The sequence below is a fragment of the Urocitellus parryii genome, chromosome 3 (genome assembly GCF_045843805.1).
Source record: "Urocitellus parryii isolate mUroPar1 chromosome 3, mUroPar1.hap1, whole genome shotgun sequence".
Lineage (NCBI taxonomy): Eukaryota > Metazoa > Chordata > Mammalia > Rodentia > Sciuridae > Urocitellus > Urocitellus parryii.
This window is the reverse complement of record NC_135533.1, coordinates 30,723,347-30,742,302: the sequence shown is the minus strand read 5'-3', so window position 1 is coordinate 30,742,302 and position 18,956 is coordinate 30,723,347. Positions and strand designations below refer to the sequence as shown.

Below are 18,956 nucleotides of genomic sequence, written 5' to 3'. Positions count from 1 at the left end.
ACAGGGTACACAGTGTAAGTGTTAAATAAAATACAAGATCAGTGCCCTAAGGAAATGTAATCTTCTGGAGAAGCTGAATCTAACATGTATTTAACAAATAAACTGATCATTATTAAAGGTTCCATGCAAAAAAAAAGGGAGAAATCTCTAGAATAATACATTAAAAGTGTATTATTTAAATATGCAGTTATGCTATAATAATATATGTACATATAGTAATATATATAGCATCATGATTATATAATATTTAGTAGTTTTACTATTTTCCCTTAAATTATCTCATTTTAATATAGATTCTTACCACCCTATGAAGTAGACACAAAGATATAAAACCTATAAAACAAGGATACAGACTTGCTGATCTGTAAGGTTATTGCTAGTGCCTACTAGGAACAGTCAAAAGTTCACTTTTCAACTTTTGAATTTATGCACTTTTCACCACATGAACAACCCAATATTATAATAATGTATACAAGAAACAATTTAAAATAAGCAAGAAACTTAAAAAGATTTTTTTTATCTGACCCATATAAAAAATTAAAATGACAGTTGTTACCTTCCCATAATCAAGATAATAAATGTTCAGTATAGTACTCTAAGAAAATAAAGAATAACAAAATGAATCATTTGTCTTCAGAGATAGGCCCATTTCCAGTCTAGCTTGCTTCATTTTATACCATTACAGAATTTGATAAAAAAATTTCTCATTAAAATGAGATTTCATTAATTTTTCACTAATGAAGGAAAAAAACCAAACGTCATCCTCATCCCTGGGTAGTTCCCTTTCTCATTCTTCAGGAAGAATCCCAAGTCTTAAATTCATGTTTTGTTGGTCCTATTCCCCAGCATAAAGTCTAATTCTCAAACTTTACAAAGAAACAATTCATCTAATACATGAGCTCTTGGCTTCTTGCCTTCACTCTTATGACTTCATCTACCTGACAAGAGAGGAAAGAAATGTGTCCCTGTTCCCAACAGCTCATTCCTTATGGTGTTTAAATACTTCCCTTTTCATTTCTAGGGCTATCTATGGTCCATGATAACTTTCAAAATGTCAATTTTGTCTCCCTCTTCCACTCTCCTTCCTTCTCTTAACCTAAAATCAATCATATTTATCCTCAAAAATGTTTCCTTTAATGCTGTCTATTCTTAGTCTTCTTCATCACATGCCTCACCCACAGATTACCTGAAAGAGTATTCTGTCCTTAGCATGCCAATTTCTTTCTCTCTCAAGCATCACCTCAATTTATTATGTTTTGAGTTGTACTTCACCATCCATTTAAACTGCAATTAGAGCTCATTAACAAACTCTGGATTGCCAAATCCTGGATCTTCTTTCTATCTTATCTAGTTTCTAAGGACACACTACTGACTATCTACATTTTATCCCCCCCCCCCAACGTGATATCACAGTTACTTCTCTTTTGTTTTTCTTTCTACCCCTTCTACTACACTTCTCAGAAGCTTTTTATAATTCCACTCACCACAAACTCTTCTCTTAAATTTCTAAATTCTTTACTTTTTCAAATTATTCCATTCAAACAACTTCAAGCATCACTTGAACCAAGACTTCTCAAACCCATCTTAATAGTTGAGCTATTTTCTCCACAATATAGCTTAAGTTCCTCCCACTTTCAACTATCTTTCTCCATTCTGTTTAAAACTTTCAACGTTCTCTACTACCTTCAAAAGATTTGTTCCAATGTCTTTATTTCAATAAAATTAACTTAAAGTATTTAGAATAACTAATAATCTAGTATCTGTCTACTTCATTGCTTATCAACTCTTCCCAAAATAAAGTACATAAAAAGAACACCAAAACCAATATAAATAAATACTTTGTATGTTATTTCTAGCCACACTAAAACTGCCAATGATTCCTTGAATAGGGTACACCTTACCTTACCTGTTCTGTTTGTGTTTTGGAAACCTGAATAGATTTTTTTTAAAAAGAAACAAAATTACAAATGGTGGTTAGGTTCCCACATTATCCTTCAAAGTCTATTACTGAATGATGTGGTTCAGTGCTAAATATTTACTGTGAAAAGGGAAATAAACAAACAAAACAAAAAAATCAAAACAAAAAACCCCAAACCAGACCAAAAGAAAAAAACTGTTGCAAACAAGTAAGCAAAATAAGGTCAACAAAACTGAATATTGTTTATCCATACCAAATGCAAATGTCTCTAGGAAAAAATACAGGTATAGTCAAAAGACTGATCTGAAACTTTATGGAGACTACCACAGAGATTGTAAAGAGGATTTATGAGAATTAAGGGATTTTTCTGAGGTTAACAGCATACTTGCCCTTGTATCTAATTTATCTTCAAAAATTATGAGCTAAAATATACTAGTCTTATCTGCTGGGTCTTCCCTTTAAAAGGGAATAAAGTCTATACAACTAAAAAAGTTTTCTTAAGTACCTGACATGAGTTTGAAGGACAGTATGGAAAAATGCTCATGTATTAGAAAACATGTACTGTGCAGAAAAAAGATTACTCGGGTTTCAATTAGCTGAGTTATCTCAGAAAAAGAAAAATTTCAGTCTAGAAAATCTGGTCTAAGCATCATCTGCCTTAGGATTGTAATGGTGATAACAGGGCAAAGACATAGGTGCTACACTTGCTGTTTGTTCTCAGTGAAGTGTTAGCATCAGTCTGGTACAGCTTAATTGCTCTCAAGAAGGTGGGAGAAGTACAGGAGAGTGGGACAGGTGAGTAAAGGGAAGAAAAACATGGTTGCTCATGAGTTTTTTAAAAATTTGGTTGCTCACCAAAAAAAAAAAAAAAAAAAAAGCCTATATTTGCAAATACAGACCTCAGTCCACACTTTGATACACTGTTTCATAGAACCATTAACTTCTGGATGCCACAGAAAATCCTAAAAGAGAAATGTTAGAAATAAAAAAAAGTACAAAATACTAATATTTCCACCATTGAAAATAAACACTGACAACATTCTCTTAAAGAATACTTAAAAACACCCAGTCTAAAACATCTTCATCTCCAATCCCAAACTTGCAAAAGTCTCAAGCAAGTCTCCTCATATGCACTTTTGTTCTCTTCCAGTCTCTACACTTATACCAGAGAAATCTTCAAGAAATTTAATCTGATCTTGCCACATTCTTATTTAAATATTCAAGGACTTTTAATTGGCCTCAGAATAAAACCCAAAATTCTTTAAAATTGCTAAGAAGGTAGAGAATGTGGCCTCTACCTGTCCTGTTTGACTTTTCTCTTGCTTCCTTTTCCTTGCTCTGTTATAGTTTGAATCTAATATGGAATCTAATATGTGCCCTGCTGGCCAGGTACTGAAGGTGTGGTCTTCAGCTAACAATGAACTGAAATCTCTGAAACCTGAACCAAAATAAATCTTTCCTTTATTGTTATTTTCCCCAGGTATTATGTCATAGTGACCATAAGCTGACTAACATGCTAAGTACCTTTTCAGTTCTCTTTCAGCTCCTTGAGTGCTTCACATGCTCCTTTGTCTATAGAGTTTTCCCATTCACTGCTACTTCTACACATACTGTTTTTAATGTTCGTGGACTCTTTCACTGAGTTTGACCAATCCTACTTATCCTTGAGGACTATGTTAAAACATCTCTTCTTCAGGGAGGAAAACTGTTTTTAATTCTTTGCTCTGTACATTCCTACTTTTCCACTTTTTGTTTTCTGCTATCCTATCCCACCTGTATTTGCATGCAGAGAACTATAATGACCTACAAGTTCCATAGGTGAAGGACATTTACATATATTCTCGGGCTGGGGATGTAGCTCAGTTGGTAGAGTGCCTGCCTCGCATGCACAAGGCCCTGGGTTCAATCCCCAGCCCCGCAAAAAAAAAAATATATATATATATATATATATTCTTTTCTTAACATTAATCCTGTATACATATTCATTTCAAATTACTATACAAGGTTATTTTCTCCTGGATAAAAATTTGAGAGATAAATAATAAGTGTTTATTACATGAAACAACTTACATAAAACATTTATTCCAATTACTATATCAACTCTCAAGAATACACTTAAATCTATTTAGTACGTATAAAGCACTAGTTGATCTACAAATAAACTAACCAATGAATATGGCTTCAACACTTAGCTTACTAGTATAGAAACTTACCACTTTAACTGATGCAATCTTGTCTTCAAAAGGAATGTTTTCATGCTGCCATTTAAAAAAGGAGACAACAGAGAAGTTTGTTGTATAGGTTAAACTTGTATAAATAATGTTCCCTTTAGCTGTTTTTGTTGATCTATTTTTATATACCAATTCTCAGTTATCTATATGTTCAACTTGAAAGGACAAAACAAACAACAACAACAAAAAGTACATAACACACCAAAAAAGTAGGGGCTGGAGGCACAGCTCAGTGGTACAGCACATGCTTTAATAAGTGCAAGGTCCTAGATTCAATCCCCAGCACCAAACAAACAAAACAAAACAAAACAAAAAAATGACACCAGTTGTTTATGTGCGATTTTCAACATCTAAGATGTGGATAAGACAAAACTTGAGCTAAAAACAAGTAGATGCATAAACATATCTATATAAATTATCTTTCTGCCAAACCTGCTATGAATCCAATTAAGTACTGGTATTACTATCTGTAGCAGAGACAGACTGCTTTCCTACATTGCCTAAAACCCGGCCAGTTAGTCAAGGCCATGATTAGTTCTGGCTAATGCAGTATGGCCAGATGTGATGTGGGTCACTTCCAGGCTGAATTTCCCAACACAGAAGGTAATTCCTCATTTAGTGCCATGTATTTTAGATGGGCTGGCAAAAGGCTTTGTTCCACACAAGTCATTCAGGGATTGCTGCTATTGGAATTTTTTACCATTTTCTAGTGTACTTTGGAACTAGCTCACCTGACTTCAGAGACTGAGGAGGCTGAATGCTCCAGAGAATACCAGGTATTAGAAATTCCAATAGCAGAAATCCCTGAATGATTGTGTGGAACAAAGCCTCTTTTCAACCTATGAAGAACATGTAGCACTAGGTGAGGAATCATCTTGCATTTTGTTCAGATTGTAGTTTGTGGCTAAAGCAACATTTCAGTCCATTCTCAATGACATATTAGTAATGGGCCCTGAGTGAATAGGAACAGATGTACATGACTCTAAGTTATGACAGGTTTTACTAACAGGAGATAAATATCCACTTGTATAAAAAAATTAAAATTTGGAGACTACAACTTCTTGTTATCAGGCAGTCTATACAAAGAATGGAAATCCTTTCAGAGTTAGACATCCTGGGAGGGTAGAAGTAGGGGTGGTCAATAAGAAGCAAATTCTGTTTCTAAAAATAAGGCTGAAATGTTTTTATTAATTTAATCAAATAATATTTAAATTTATTTTCTCTATGAAATAAAGTTTACTTTTATCAATTGACTTTTAAGATTCTTGTTGATTCTCTTAAAGCTTCATTTCCCCCCCCCAAAATCTTGGGACCAATAAGTTAATGAAAGGTTAAGATTTGACATATGAAAAGCATTTCCTTGATGGAATAAATCTGGCAAACTAAACCAAACAATATCACTCTTTGTTCTATCCCATCCCCTATCTTTTAAATAAATTCTCTTCAGAGAAGTGTGTTGTTTTTCCTTCTTTTGCATACTTTGATTAATTCAACTCTATCTCTTTCTTCCTTTCCTTTACTATTTTAATATCTGATATATATCACACATTAAAGTTGCAAAGTAAAGTAAAATGCAAATACTCATGAATCCACGATACAAAACAGAGCATTACCAATACAATGACCTGCCTGTGTAGTTCACTCCCTGTCTTAATTCCTGGCTTTGTCAAAAGAACTCCACTGTCTTTAATTTTGTGTTATACTTTATTACATTGCTTTTATCATGTATACATGCATCCCTAAACAATACAGTGTTTAGTGCTCTTGCCTTTCCAACTTTTAATTTTGAAAAATTTTAAAGTTATAGCAAAGTAGGTAGTTAAATAAACACCTAAAACCCTTTGCCAATGCTTAATATTTCCTATGTCAGTTCCATCTCTCTCCCTCTTTATATACGCAAAGTTATTCTCTTTTCCTGAACTATATGAAAATATATTGTAGACACCATAACTCCATATTGTTGGCATATAAATATGAAATAATTTTTCTTGTTGACTTTATTTACTAGTGCTGGGGATTGAATCCAGAGCCCTGTGTGTGAAAGACAAGTGTTCTTCCACTGAGTACATATCCAGCCCATGCAATTAATTTTTAACAACTTTATTAAAGCATTACAACTAATGTTTGTACATTTATCTTGTAATCAGCTACCTTAAAATCTTTATTACTTCTAGTAAATTTTCCATATATTCTTTGGGTTTTTCTATGTAGATAATTGTATCATATGGACTCTTGAGTTTTCTTTCTTTCTAATGCTTAATTTTTATCTTTCTTCAGTTAACTCTTCTAATACAATATTGAATAGAAACAGTAATAATGAATATCATCGTCTTTTTCCTAATGTAAATTATACCATATCCAACGTTGCTCGTTAAAAACACTTGCTGTAGGATTCTAGAATTTTTGTCAGGTTAAGTGTGACTATAAAATACATTACCTGAAAAAAAAATAATAATACCAATTTTCTGATACTATTGAGACATGGTTAATGGTATAAAATGTGATCAAAATATTTCTTGTGTGCTGTGGAAAAATACATTCTTTAATTTTACAGTATGACTTATTAAGCTATAAAGTTGTAAAAATCAAACATGTTAACAGTCTATATGTTTCCTTTAATTTTAAGGCTAATTTAGTAGATGGTTTACAAGTTTAAAATTTTAATGATTTACCTTGTTAGTCATTACCAACTTTCTGTATTCCTGATAATGTTTTTGCCTTAAAATCTATTTTGTCTTGCATTGATATGGCTTAACTTTCTTTAGCATCTGGTGAATCTTTATTCATTTTTAATTAAAATCTTTCCGTGTCCTTTTATGTTTTTAAGCAGCAGGAAGTTTTCAAATTTTTTTCAAAACATCCAAAAATCTAGCTCAAAAAATTTAGCTCAAAAGTTTAGTTCCTTGCATTTATTTGGATTATATTTCTACCATCTTACTTTTTGATTTCTATTCCCCTACACGTAGTTTGATCATATACATATTTTATATATATATATATATATATATATATATATATATATATATATATACTGCTTTTTATTTATACACGTGATTGTACTTATATCTATGCATGTTTTACCTGAGTATATATGTGTTTGCATGCACATATAAATACATGTTTGACACTAGATTAAATTTTGTTTTGTTCTGTTTTGTTTCCTTTTCTGGTTTAGAATTTACATCCTCATTCTCTTATTTTAGTTTTTACCCTTGAAGTTTTACTGTACTTCTTTACCTTAAGTTTTAAAGAAAGATAATATATTAGTATAGAGTACAATAGAGCATTTAATTGGACAATTCTTTAGTTATCTTTTTACTAAGTGCAAAAAGACAACATTATTTTATATAGATAGGTTTATATACATATTGTTTACTATTTTCTACAATCATTGATTACTATATTTTTAGATCATTTTTTTCTGAATATTTCCCTTTTTCAAATTTATTTTTTAAATACACGACAACAGTGGAATGCATTACAATCCTTATTACACATAGAGCACAATTTTTTGTATCTCTGTATATAAAGTATGTTCATGCCAATTTATGCCATTATACATGTAATCTTGTTTTTTTGCATTACAATTCTTAATACACATATATATCACAATTTTTCATATCTCTGTTTGTATATAAGGTATGTTGGCACCAAATTCAAATCTTCATACATGTATTTTGTATAATGATGACCATCACATTCCATCACCCTTGCTAATCCCCTTCCCCTTCCCTTTCCCTTTTTATGTATGTTTGTTCTTCAGAAACTCCTTTTAATATAAATTTGTTTGAGAGTAAATCCTCATAGTTTTTGGATATCTGAAAATGCCCTACATTTCAAGAAAAATAAAGACATTTTTACCCTAGGTATACAATTCTAATTGAAACTTAATGTTATAGCTTGGATCTAAAAGTGCTGGAAACTTTAAGAGGTGAAGCCTCGTGAGAAGTCTATAAGTCTCTAAGGGCATGCCCTTAAAAGGGATCTCAAAACCCCACTCCTCTTCTTGGCTATGAGGTAAGCAGTTTTGTTCCACAAGCCATTTTTACCATGATGTGCTGTCTCACCACAAGCCCAAAGCAAATGGGGCCAATCGATCACAGACTGAAATCTCCAAACTTTCTTATAGTAACAGAAAGCTGACTGACACAATATCTTTCAGAAGTTTAAAGATATTATTCTACTGGCCTTTAGCTGCCAATATTGCTACTGAGAAATACACTGGCTCAAAGCTTGGTTTACTATATAAAGGGAATTATAGCTATTGGCATCTACCTGCAGGGCTACTTGATCCTTTACTACTTGCCTACCATCACTGCTCTTATCTTTGGTTTTGCCTTATACTTTGTTTCTTTTTGAGTAGTATTTCCCATTTTCTCAAAGTCTAGAAATACATCTACAATATTTTTTAAAATTTAGGATCCAATTCGTTTCAAGTAGAAGTGGCCCCGAGAGTATCTAGTCTGAGCCATGGCTGGAAGCAACCTTAAAGGGGTTTCTTTACTGTAAGACTTCTCAAGTTTTTAATATCCTAACCTAAATTAAAACCATCTAAGAGGGAGATATGAGATCTAGCTCTGCCCAAATTCATTTGATCAGAAGTTCTCACAGAACTAGTTTTTTAAGTAAAACATAATTTGAAAAACATTTGCTATGAAATCTTTTTTAAAAAAATTTTACCCCAATACAAAAAAGAAATAAAATTAAAACAAATAATCTGTAATACTTCTATTCCAGTCAACAATATTCATCCTGAGGCTTTAAAAAACAATTAATACACCTTTACAATACACCATACTATGGTAGGAACAAAAAATAATTTTTTTTAAAAAAACAAAACAAAAACCAATTAAAGATAGAAAACCTCTGCCCTTGAAGGGTAGAGACAAGAAAATATGTGAACCGTAATTTGGCAAACGCTCTACTAGCACTTTGAATGAAATATTTTTTATGATAATTGTCTCAAAGACTGAGACACACTGTCTTTAACTAATTTCTTTTTCAAAAACATACAGATTAAAATGTATCTTGTTTGTTAACTTTGGGATAGTGGTGCATCCCTAGAATATAAAAACTGAAAACCTAAGTATTATTATTAGGGTTTAAAAATAATATAACATACTGCATCTACTTTTGGCTATAGGCTAGGCCATTATAGCTTTTTCAACTATTGTCAAATCCATTAATGTAATTTTTAGAAAGTCACATGACTCTAAGCCCAGAATTATTAAAGGCTATGAAATCAGAAATTTACTTTCTAAAATTTTACTGCAGTTTTTACTTTAAATTGTGATAATTCCCATGTCTTTAAAATGCTATAACTCTCCTGTATATTTTTTTGTGTATAAATAATAATGAAAGATACATTTGTAGGTAACAAATACAAAAAGCAACTCTCTTCTTTTCCATTATTCTTATAAGGAATAAGTTCATAAGAACTTAGGACCACCATCATTAGCACTATGGAATAGCTACTTGGTATGAAGCCCTTAATTTTTCAGTTCCTTACCACAGGGTGGATTGATGTGCAAAGGCAGATTGTCATCATCAATTCATGTGCTATTACTCTTACAATTATGGATTTTCTTGTATTCTACTTTTCACCCTTTGCCATTCCCCATGTCTGATATTATGCTATTTAAAGCCAGAGATAAGAAGCTGGATCACTTAAAAGTGTATAAAAAGGAGAATATGATGAGATATGTCAACCAAAAAAATAAGTAACTAATCAAATGTGGAAAGATATTAATTCTTATTAGTTTTCAAAGAAAGATACACTTTTATTCTTACTTTGCCAGGACTGGGGATTGAACCCAAGTCCTTACACATGCTAGTAAGTGCTTTACCCCTGAGCTACATCCCCAGCTAAAAACATATTTTTGAAATGAGAAATTTTCCATCAAAATAGCAGAAATTTATCACACTGTTAATGGGTAGTATGATCATCCAGTGCCTCAAAGGTTGCAGAAAATTGGGTGCCAACATGATGCTAATTAGAAGACAAAGTGAAATAATTCAGTAGTACAATTAATAATATTTAAATTTACATTCTTTAACATAATATTCACGTTGAGAAATTCTATCCTAAAGAAATAACTTAGAAAGCAAAATTTTTATACAAAGTAGAAATGCCCTTTTTAATTGAAAAAAAAAATTGAAACTAAAAAAAAAAGAAAGATTATAAGCATATTTTAAAAAGAGAGACTGAAAAAAAATATGGCGAGATATTAACAGGAAAACAAGGGATATTTTGTCTTCTAAGGAATTTTTAGAAAATTTTCCACAGTAAGAATTTATTATTCCTGAAAACTAAATGTTTAAAGTGAAAAAAAGCTTGCCAATACCTATGCTCTACTTATTTTCCTTATGTTCCCCATTTACAGCAATCATCCCTCTTTTCCCCTCAATTTTCTCAAAATTAAAGTAAAACAGAGTTTTTGATGTTAATATGGAGAGGCACATTCCTCCTATAATTATTAAATTGATTAACTTCTAAAACGGTACCTGAGAGAAAGGAATAAAAGACTTTTACCTTATTTCCTTCTTCCTTGAACTGAGGGTTAATTATTTTTACAAAAGAATAAAACAATTGACGAATTCTGGAATCTCCAATAAATGCAATATGTTTATCTACAAGGCAATTCTTCGCTTCACTGAAATTAAAAAAAAAATTAATTGGCATTTCAAATCACATGATTTATGACAAAAGCTGTATAGGACTGTTTTCATATTCAGTCAGGTTGCTCTAGAAGTTATGTAGCCCAGGTTTAACTTAACCAATCCATGTACTTAGTATGAACGAATTCATTAAGTATTTAAAAAGTACTCTAACTGTATTATGTGCCTTATATCCATTTTCTCAGAATAACTCCATAAGGTAGATATCCAAGATGAAGAGCAGCAATGGTCCTTTGCTCAAGCATTAAGATTCAAACACGGTTACCTCTTACTTGACTAAAAGCAGCTTGGCTAAAACTGTTGCACTAAAGCTTTAGGGCAAAAACTTTTATCTGGAATTAAGTTCTACCCTCAATCAGGAAATCTGTCCCATATATAGAAGAAAAATATGGTACTCTACTTAACCAACATCTCTCCACTAGATATTAGGACCTAGGCAAGGAGGCAGTGATGTAAGTCTATAATTACAGCCACTATGGAGGCTAAGAGAATTTGAAGCCAGCCCTGGCAACTTAGTGAAACCTTATCTCAAAAGGAAATCAAAAAAGGGCTGGGGATACAGTTCAGTGGTAAAATGCTCGCCTAGCATGCATGAGGCCCTGACTTCAATCAGGGACCAACAAAACACACACACACACACACACACACACACACACACACACACTCATGCTAAGGAAAGAAAACCAACAAAATAAAAAAAATTTACCTGATTTTATATTTATGCATCATACAACTGTGTGGTTGCCAAACTTTTTCTCCAAGAAATCTGCCACTTGAGAGAAGGTATTCACATGAATCATTGCCTATAACAGTAAAATGCGAGTGTTATAAACATCAGTTAATTTTTTATATATGGCTTTCTTGATACCATTTAAGCTCTTTGAGATCAGATAGTACAGTTTTCTATGCTTATCTGTACTTTCCAGGTACATATAAACCATTCATGAAAAACATGGCAAATAGTAATACATTAATATTCAAGAGGATAAGAGCCACTATGTTTTACACTTTACCCTGTAAGAGACTCCTAACTTCTAAATGCTGTGATCACGGCTCTGGCGGAGCCTTCCTTCTACTTCAAGTTTTCTTTCCAGAAACATCATCCCAAACTCACACTTATACTTGAGAGAGAAAAGTTGAAGGGATAAAAGAGAAGACTTCAAAAATGACTTCCTATTCAACTATGATAATGCATAATGTGTATTAGCATATCTGGAAACCTGGTTTTAAACAGAGTCCATAGCTAGGAAACCCTTCTGCCCTGTATGAACTGGGATAGAGTCATTCTACATCCTTTGGCTATTTAACCATATATTAGCCAAATCCACATGACCAAAGAAGTGAAAAGTGGATATGGAGGCACTAAGAGCTCAGATATGTCAAATGGATGAAGGAAAAATGAGATGTTTAGATTAACTGTGAGGTCACAATTAAATGTATACTAAATGTAATCTTTAGTTCCTTACTAATAGTCAAAAGCAAGCTAAATTTGTCTTATGATTACTTCAGGTCAGGCTAAGGAATCTGCTAAAAGGAACACTACAGAATAAAATAGTATTGACCCATTCAGGGTGGAGATAGGGAAGACTCAAAGATTTAAAGCAGAACAATACATCTCGTTTCTCAATCCTGTTATTCATTTATTTGGCCAAAATACAAAGAAAAGGTAATATAAATGCAAGACAGGTATACAAAAATACTGAAGATATTGTTGCTTCAGTGTCCTAAATTAAAAAAAAAAAAAAACAGTTAGGAAAAGTGAATACTACATTGTGTTGTTGGTGGAAAACTGTATAAAGAGGATACTTGATGATTAAGTTTTTGTAGTTATATAACTAGTCTGAACAGGTTCTTTTTTATTTCAAAGATTTTTAATAAGACATCTCTAAAGTATAAATAATTAGATCTTAATTCTTTCCAATTATTAAAACAAAAATTAGGCTAAATAAATAACCAGGGATGAGTAAAGAAAGGACTGTAAGAACACACAATTAAGTTATTTTCCTAAAAACAGCATTCCTGCATCATTCTTTTATAATGGCCACATAGTAGAATTCCATTTAAGTCTAGTAAATGTTTAAAATCAGGATTATAATTCAATAATTATAGCTTTCCTACCTCTTTAGACACATTTATTAAACCAAGGTAATAGCACATCTATTTTTAAAGTAAGTATGAATTGCAAAAACTAGGCAATAATTCATGGCATTTTCCTTCCTTTTCTTTCTCTTTTCTCTGTCATTTGATTTTTGTTTCTTAATAAAAGCCTATATAGAAATTGAACAATGCTAAGTGTCTGGGATTATGCTGTTATGCATTCATGGGTTATCAATATGATTTTGTGGAGATGGAAGTTCTATACCAACATATTAAAATAACCACAAGAAAATGTGTTGAAAATGCAAAGTTCTTTATCAGTACTACTGGTTTTTCAAAAGTTCATCTAGAAGAAAACAACAACTCTAATCTGATGAATCCATATTAGAAAAACCTTGTACCAAAACAGGTTTTAAGAGGTCACTAACCAAAGGCACTACAGACACTGGTGTTTTAGAAACCACTGATCCTTCAAGGAAAGAAAATCTTTTTTTGGGGGGAGGGGGTGGTACAAGGGATTGAACTCAGGGGCACTCAACCACTGAGCCACATTCCCAGCCCAATTTTGTATTTTATTAGAGACAGGGTCTCACTGAGTTGCTTAAGTGCCTCACTTTTGCTTAGACTAGCTTTGAACTCATGATCCTCCTATCTCAACCTCCAGAACAGCTGGGATTACAGGCATGTGCCACTGTGTCTGGCAGAAAATCTTAATTTACTAGTAAATGCTAGTTAATCATCATTCTTCTTAATATGTGTCATACTGCTGAGATTTTTACAAGCCTTTCATCTGAAATTAATAGTATCTATCAGAAGACAGGGATGACACCAATTACTTTAACAGAGATAATCTAATACAAAGAATTGTTAGAAAAGTAAAAGAAGTAAAAAGTCAAAAAGAAAAGTAAAAAAAAGCAATAAGGTCAGAATGGCTTTTTTACATTTGTCATCAAAATAAAGATAATAGTAGTAATAAGTACTATTATAACCTGATTAAAAATAAACCTTATCTAGAAAACCCTGTAAAATTCTTTACTCTAAAACAAATTCTTTTTGATTAGGCAATATTTTTCAGATTAAATATAAATCTAGATGCCAAAATAATGTAGCCACATTTTATTGCATACATATATGTAAATATCTGCTGGCACAAAGCAAAACAAAAACTCCAGTCACTGTTTTCAATTGTCTAGCATAACTGATAGTTCCTTTAGTACAACCATCAAGAATTGAAAGTTGCCAAGTGCTCACATAAATCAAGCCAAGAACACAATTAAAAAAAGGAACTAAAGGGACAGAGTTATCTATTTCAGCTATTTCCAATACTAAGATGAGTGGCTATCTTCCTCTTTATTCTATTTTCTTAAGGATAACCATTCTAGTTTACCAATCTACAGCTTCAGATTTTTATACAGGATTTTTCTGTAATAGATATTTAAGAGCAAACAAACTAAGCAAGCAAGCAAGCTAACACAATAACAAACTGAAAACCAAAATGTAACAACTAGAGAAAACATCCAAGTTCCTAAATGATTCACAATTTACACTTTTTTTGAAAAGACTACCTCTGGACTCAGTGCCTATTTATACTGAATCATCTTACTAAAGCTGTATTTCCTATACCAACCATGACAATTCCAGACCATAAAGTTTACAATATGATCTGTAAAATATTTTTGTTTGCCTAAAATTCAGCAAGTTATATTTTATTTTGGGTTGAAAAACATTTAACTTTTTCTTTAGAAACACTCTGAGTGATTCATTACAAGTAATGTCGTATAGATCAGCATCTTTCTAGCAAAGAAATAAAAGACTGGAGTTGCTTTCTTGCTTTTAATTTCTAAAGCTTCAATGTCCTCTTCTCTAAAACATGCAATAATACTTAACATTGGCATTTAATATACTTAGTGACAGAAAAGAATTCAATTTCAACAAAATTAAGACATTTGAAGTAAGTTAACGTCATCAATGTAGGAAATTAAAATGTATCCAGATTGGAATTATCCTTAAGGTCACAGTTACTGGCCGCTTGTCACAGAAATTATGTTTTTAATCTGTAATCACACTATTATTAGACACTTTGTGATTCAGCAATGTAAGAGATTGAATAAAATTGAGAAAAAAATATGCTTAATTTTTTAAACATCATTCTAGCATTATATATGGAAGTGTTATTAATAATGAAAAAGTCTCTACTTTCTAAAATTGAGATTAGAACATGAATTTCAATAAAAGCTACAAACGAACCAAATGCAAGAAGAAAAATGGAAGGAAATAAAGACTTTGAAAATTATTTATCCAATAATTATTTATGGAGTTCCTACTGTGTGTTAGGCTCTGATGATTTAAAGATGAAGATACCCTTGGAAGCTCACAGTTTGTGTGGAAGAGGCAGATACCAATTATTACAATACATCATGATAAATAGCTGCAAGTTGTTGTGGCAGAACTGAATTTCTAATCCCTACTTCTGTTGTGGTGACATTTTAACCAGCCCTTCAAGGAAAAACCTATACTTTCTTTCAAGGGAAGAGAGGTCAATGCATCTGTGAGAAGTCTAGAAGAGAAAAGCATGCTTAGACTGTAAGCTTGGAGGTTAGGAAGAATAAGGGAAAACCACAGGTAGCAAAAGTAGGCCTGAGTCATATTTTTAAATATTACACATACAACTTTTAGAAAATTACCTCTTGACTGAAAAAAAAAAGGGGGGGGGACTCTTGGTTTGTACTTTTACACTGAATTAGTATTTCCACATTATTTAACCCCCTAGAAAATGCTTTCTCACTTCATCTTCTATATTTCTCCATGTCTAAGAAGCTCTGAGAAGGCATACTATAAAATAATGGCATGCAGCAGTCTAACAGGACCCCAAATTCTAGCTCAGTCACTGAGTCACTGTATACGTTACGCATACACTAGTTGTGTATCCTTCCTAGACAATTTACTCAGTCTCCAGCTTCATCTTTAGTACTGAATTCACCTAATCTAAGACCACTGATTGTAAGATTATAAGTGATATCACACTTTGTCATAGAAAAAAAATGTTCCCAATTAATATTTGACATGTAAAGTCTTAAAAAGACTCATCCTGGTAACAGAGATTTTAAAGGAAAGGGGATGAACTATGGTAACTGTATCTACTCATAGAACGGTTGTAGAGACAAAATCAGTTAAAACATGTAAAACTTGAGTAAACAGTGCCTGGCATTTAATAAGTGCTCAGTGTTAGTACACAGCGTTTGCCAAGTTTTATTTTCCGTAGTGTGTAGCTCTTACTTCCTTTAGCTTGTAAACCAAGAAATATGAAATATGGATTCAAACTGTCCTTACTCCACCTTGCCAGAGCACACTCCTATCCCCACACCCAAGTTCCTAACACACAGCTTTACCAGCTTGCCCCTTCCTCCTATACAAAGTCCTTTCTTATTCTAAAGATTTACAATGTGATTCAAGAGTATGTTTCTTTATGCAAAGGGCATCATATCTGGCATAGTTTGACACTGCATAAGGATGGCTAAAATGTTCCTGCTAAGATGTTTATTTTTCCCAAACAGTCTCTGGCTCAAGTTCTTGACATTCAGTCTGGGCAAGTACACACACCAGGTGTACTGCTTCACACTCAAGGCGCTGAAGTACCTACTGGAAACGGATGACTCGCTTCTGGAGGAGGCTTTACAAACAATCCCAGATTGCTACACTGACTCATAAGGTCCCATCTGACATTCTATTCTCCCTGCTGATGACAGTTCTTGATAAGATGAGATCCATAATCTAAATATAAAAATTAGTATTTCACGCTTACTGAAAAGATAAAAAGCACAGTCAAAAGGGGAGGATTAGATGTTTACCTTTAGGACAATAGCATTATAGTTATAATATATATCTCTAACAGCACATACACAAAATTACCTTAGATTATTGCCATCTCATACCAAACTAGCATAAAATGATTAATAGTAGATAACAGAAACACTCTCTCCAAATTGTCACAAATCAGTGCATTAACACTGCTAGCTATATTTGCCTAAGAAAGTGTTGGGTTTCTGTCACCAGGGCCTTCCAGGTTATATGGCCATCAATCTGTAGGAAGCTGGAGGAGAGAGGCCAAAAGGATAGAAAGAATCTATCTTTTTAACTCAACTTAGTATATTTATATCATGAACTGTCCATCCATATGGTACTAAAGTATAAACTTTTTAATATTCAAAAGTTGGAGATAACAACAAAAGTAGCAAAATTTATCAAAATGCCCAAGTGCTGAAAGGTCACTTGGGATTAGACGACAGCTCAGATTCTAGGACCCGTTTACTGCATATTTTGCCAAAGTGGGTGTGAAGTTAAATGGGCACACTGTTAATATGCACCTGTCCATTACACATTAGATCTTGACTAATTAATCTCACAGTCACCAAGAACTGTCCAGATAATGGCTTTGATAGTACTAGGAGCCAAAAATAAAAGATCCTATCATTATTAATTTTCCTCCACCTGTCAGCCTCTCTCCTGGTGGCATTTTTACAGAGGGAAAAAAAAAAATCAATCAGCAAGGACAAGTAAATATCCTTGATTACTGAAAGATAATTCATTCTGAAATAAGGAGGTCATATTTCCTTTCTGATTTTACACCAATTTCAAAATCCATACGGAAAGTCTGCTTTCCAACTGCTGACAACTTTGCTTTCACTACCCACCCCTACTACTGTCAACTCATAACTTCTTTTCAAAACTCTGTCCCACAAAAATCTGCAACCCAAACCTTTTAAACATGTGTGAATCATAAGACTGGGTGGCACCTCCTCCATTTGGACCATAGGCATCTTTAGCCAGGGGTGGCCCTTTGGCAAGGGAAAAGGGGCAGCCCTTGTCGCTGTCCAACAGTTGGGCCTGGCTATTTCAAGGCAGAGGCCAGATTAAACAAAGGCCATAGCGCCTGACCCCTAAGATGCAGATCTGCTACCCAGCTCCAAAAGGAGGTGCCCTTGTAGGGTGGCCTTGGCCTTCTCGCGACTAGGCAGTCTCCAGGGCTTCTTATCCGACCTCCTGCCCTAAAGCCTGGCCTGGCGCCATCCCTGAGCCCGGCTCGCGCGGGAGCCGGACCCCCGAGGCCATTCAGGCCAGGCGTGGGCGAGAGCCCCTGACCTCTGCGCGGGTAGCTGAGGGGCCCAGAGTCAGGTGCCCTCAACCTGAAGGCCCGCAGAGGGGACGCGCAGTTGTCCTGGGGCGTCGGCCCGCCACTGGGGACACCTGGGACTCGTGGGGGTACCGCCTCCCCCGCGGGCCGGGACGGCGGGAGGCCGCGTGAGCGTGGGCGTGTGTTGGGCAAGGGGGCGGCCTCCGCAGCCGCGTCGCCGCCTCCCCCCGCCGGCCCGGGCCGGGGGGAGGGCCCGCTCACCTCGGTAGCGGCGGGAGGCGAGGTGGCAGGCCGCGAGCAGCAGCACAGCCACCAGCGCCAGCACCTTGGCGCTCCTCACGCTGAAGTAGTGGTTGATCTCCCGCTTGCCCAGGTTGTAGGCCAGAGCCGCCATCTTGGTTCCTCCATGACAACAGTGCGCGGCGGAGCGGGGAAGGGGCGCCGCACAGGGGCAGCACTGGGGCTGCCGCCGCCAGCCCCCGCGGCCGCCACCCGCGCCTCCTGCCTGGGAGCCTGACCCCGAGGCCGCGGCACCCTCGGCCTCGGCCTGCCCCTCCTCGGCCGCGGCCGCCTCGGCGGCCTCCCCCCAGCCCCGCCGCCGCTGCTCCGCCGTGCCGGTTCCCCAGGCGCCCTGGACGCCTGTCTCCTCCCCTTCCTCCTCCTCCTCCTCTTTAGCCTCCTGCCTTAGTAGCGGCTGCGCCTGCGAGGGGGGTCCGGATGCCCGGTGCTCCGGGGTCACTGGCCCCATCCGGCCCTCCGGGGTCACAGGGTCACGGGCGGCGGCGGGCGGCGGCGGCTGCAGAGACATGGGGCTGCTGGGCGAGGGGACCAGGGGTTCCAGCCTGGCCTGGATGGGAGCCCCTGGGCAGTCTGCTAGTTGTCGGCCGCTACCTGAGCCAGG

At 35.2% G+C, this 18,956-nt stretch overlaps 1 protein-coding gene across 1 annotated transcript in view; it reads right to left on the bottom strand.

Annotated features, from left to right (window-relative positions):
• The window catches only part of Casd1 (CAS1 domain sialic acid O acetyltransferase 1), a 42,670-nt gene extending 24,060 nt beyond the window's left edge, over window positions 1–18,610 (bottom strand). Inside the window, exons 1-5 of the mRNA XM_026391544.2 lie at window positions 18,317–18,610; window positions 11,534–11,630; window positions 10,682–10,802; window positions 4,132–4,176; window positions 2,818–2,880 (exon numbers count right to left, since the gene is read on the bottom strand). Of these exons, the coding sequence (XP_026247329.1) occupies window positions 2,818–2,880; window positions 4,132–4,176; window positions 10,682–10,802; window positions 11,534–11,630; window positions 18,317–18,449 (459 nt within the window). The 5' untranslated portion in view covers window positions 18,450–18,610. The remainder of the gene's footprint in view (window positions 1–2,817; window positions 2,881–4,131; window positions 4,177–10,681; window positions 10,803–11,533; window positions 11,631–18,316) is intronic.
• Window positions 18,611–18,956: the final 346 nt, after the last annotated feature.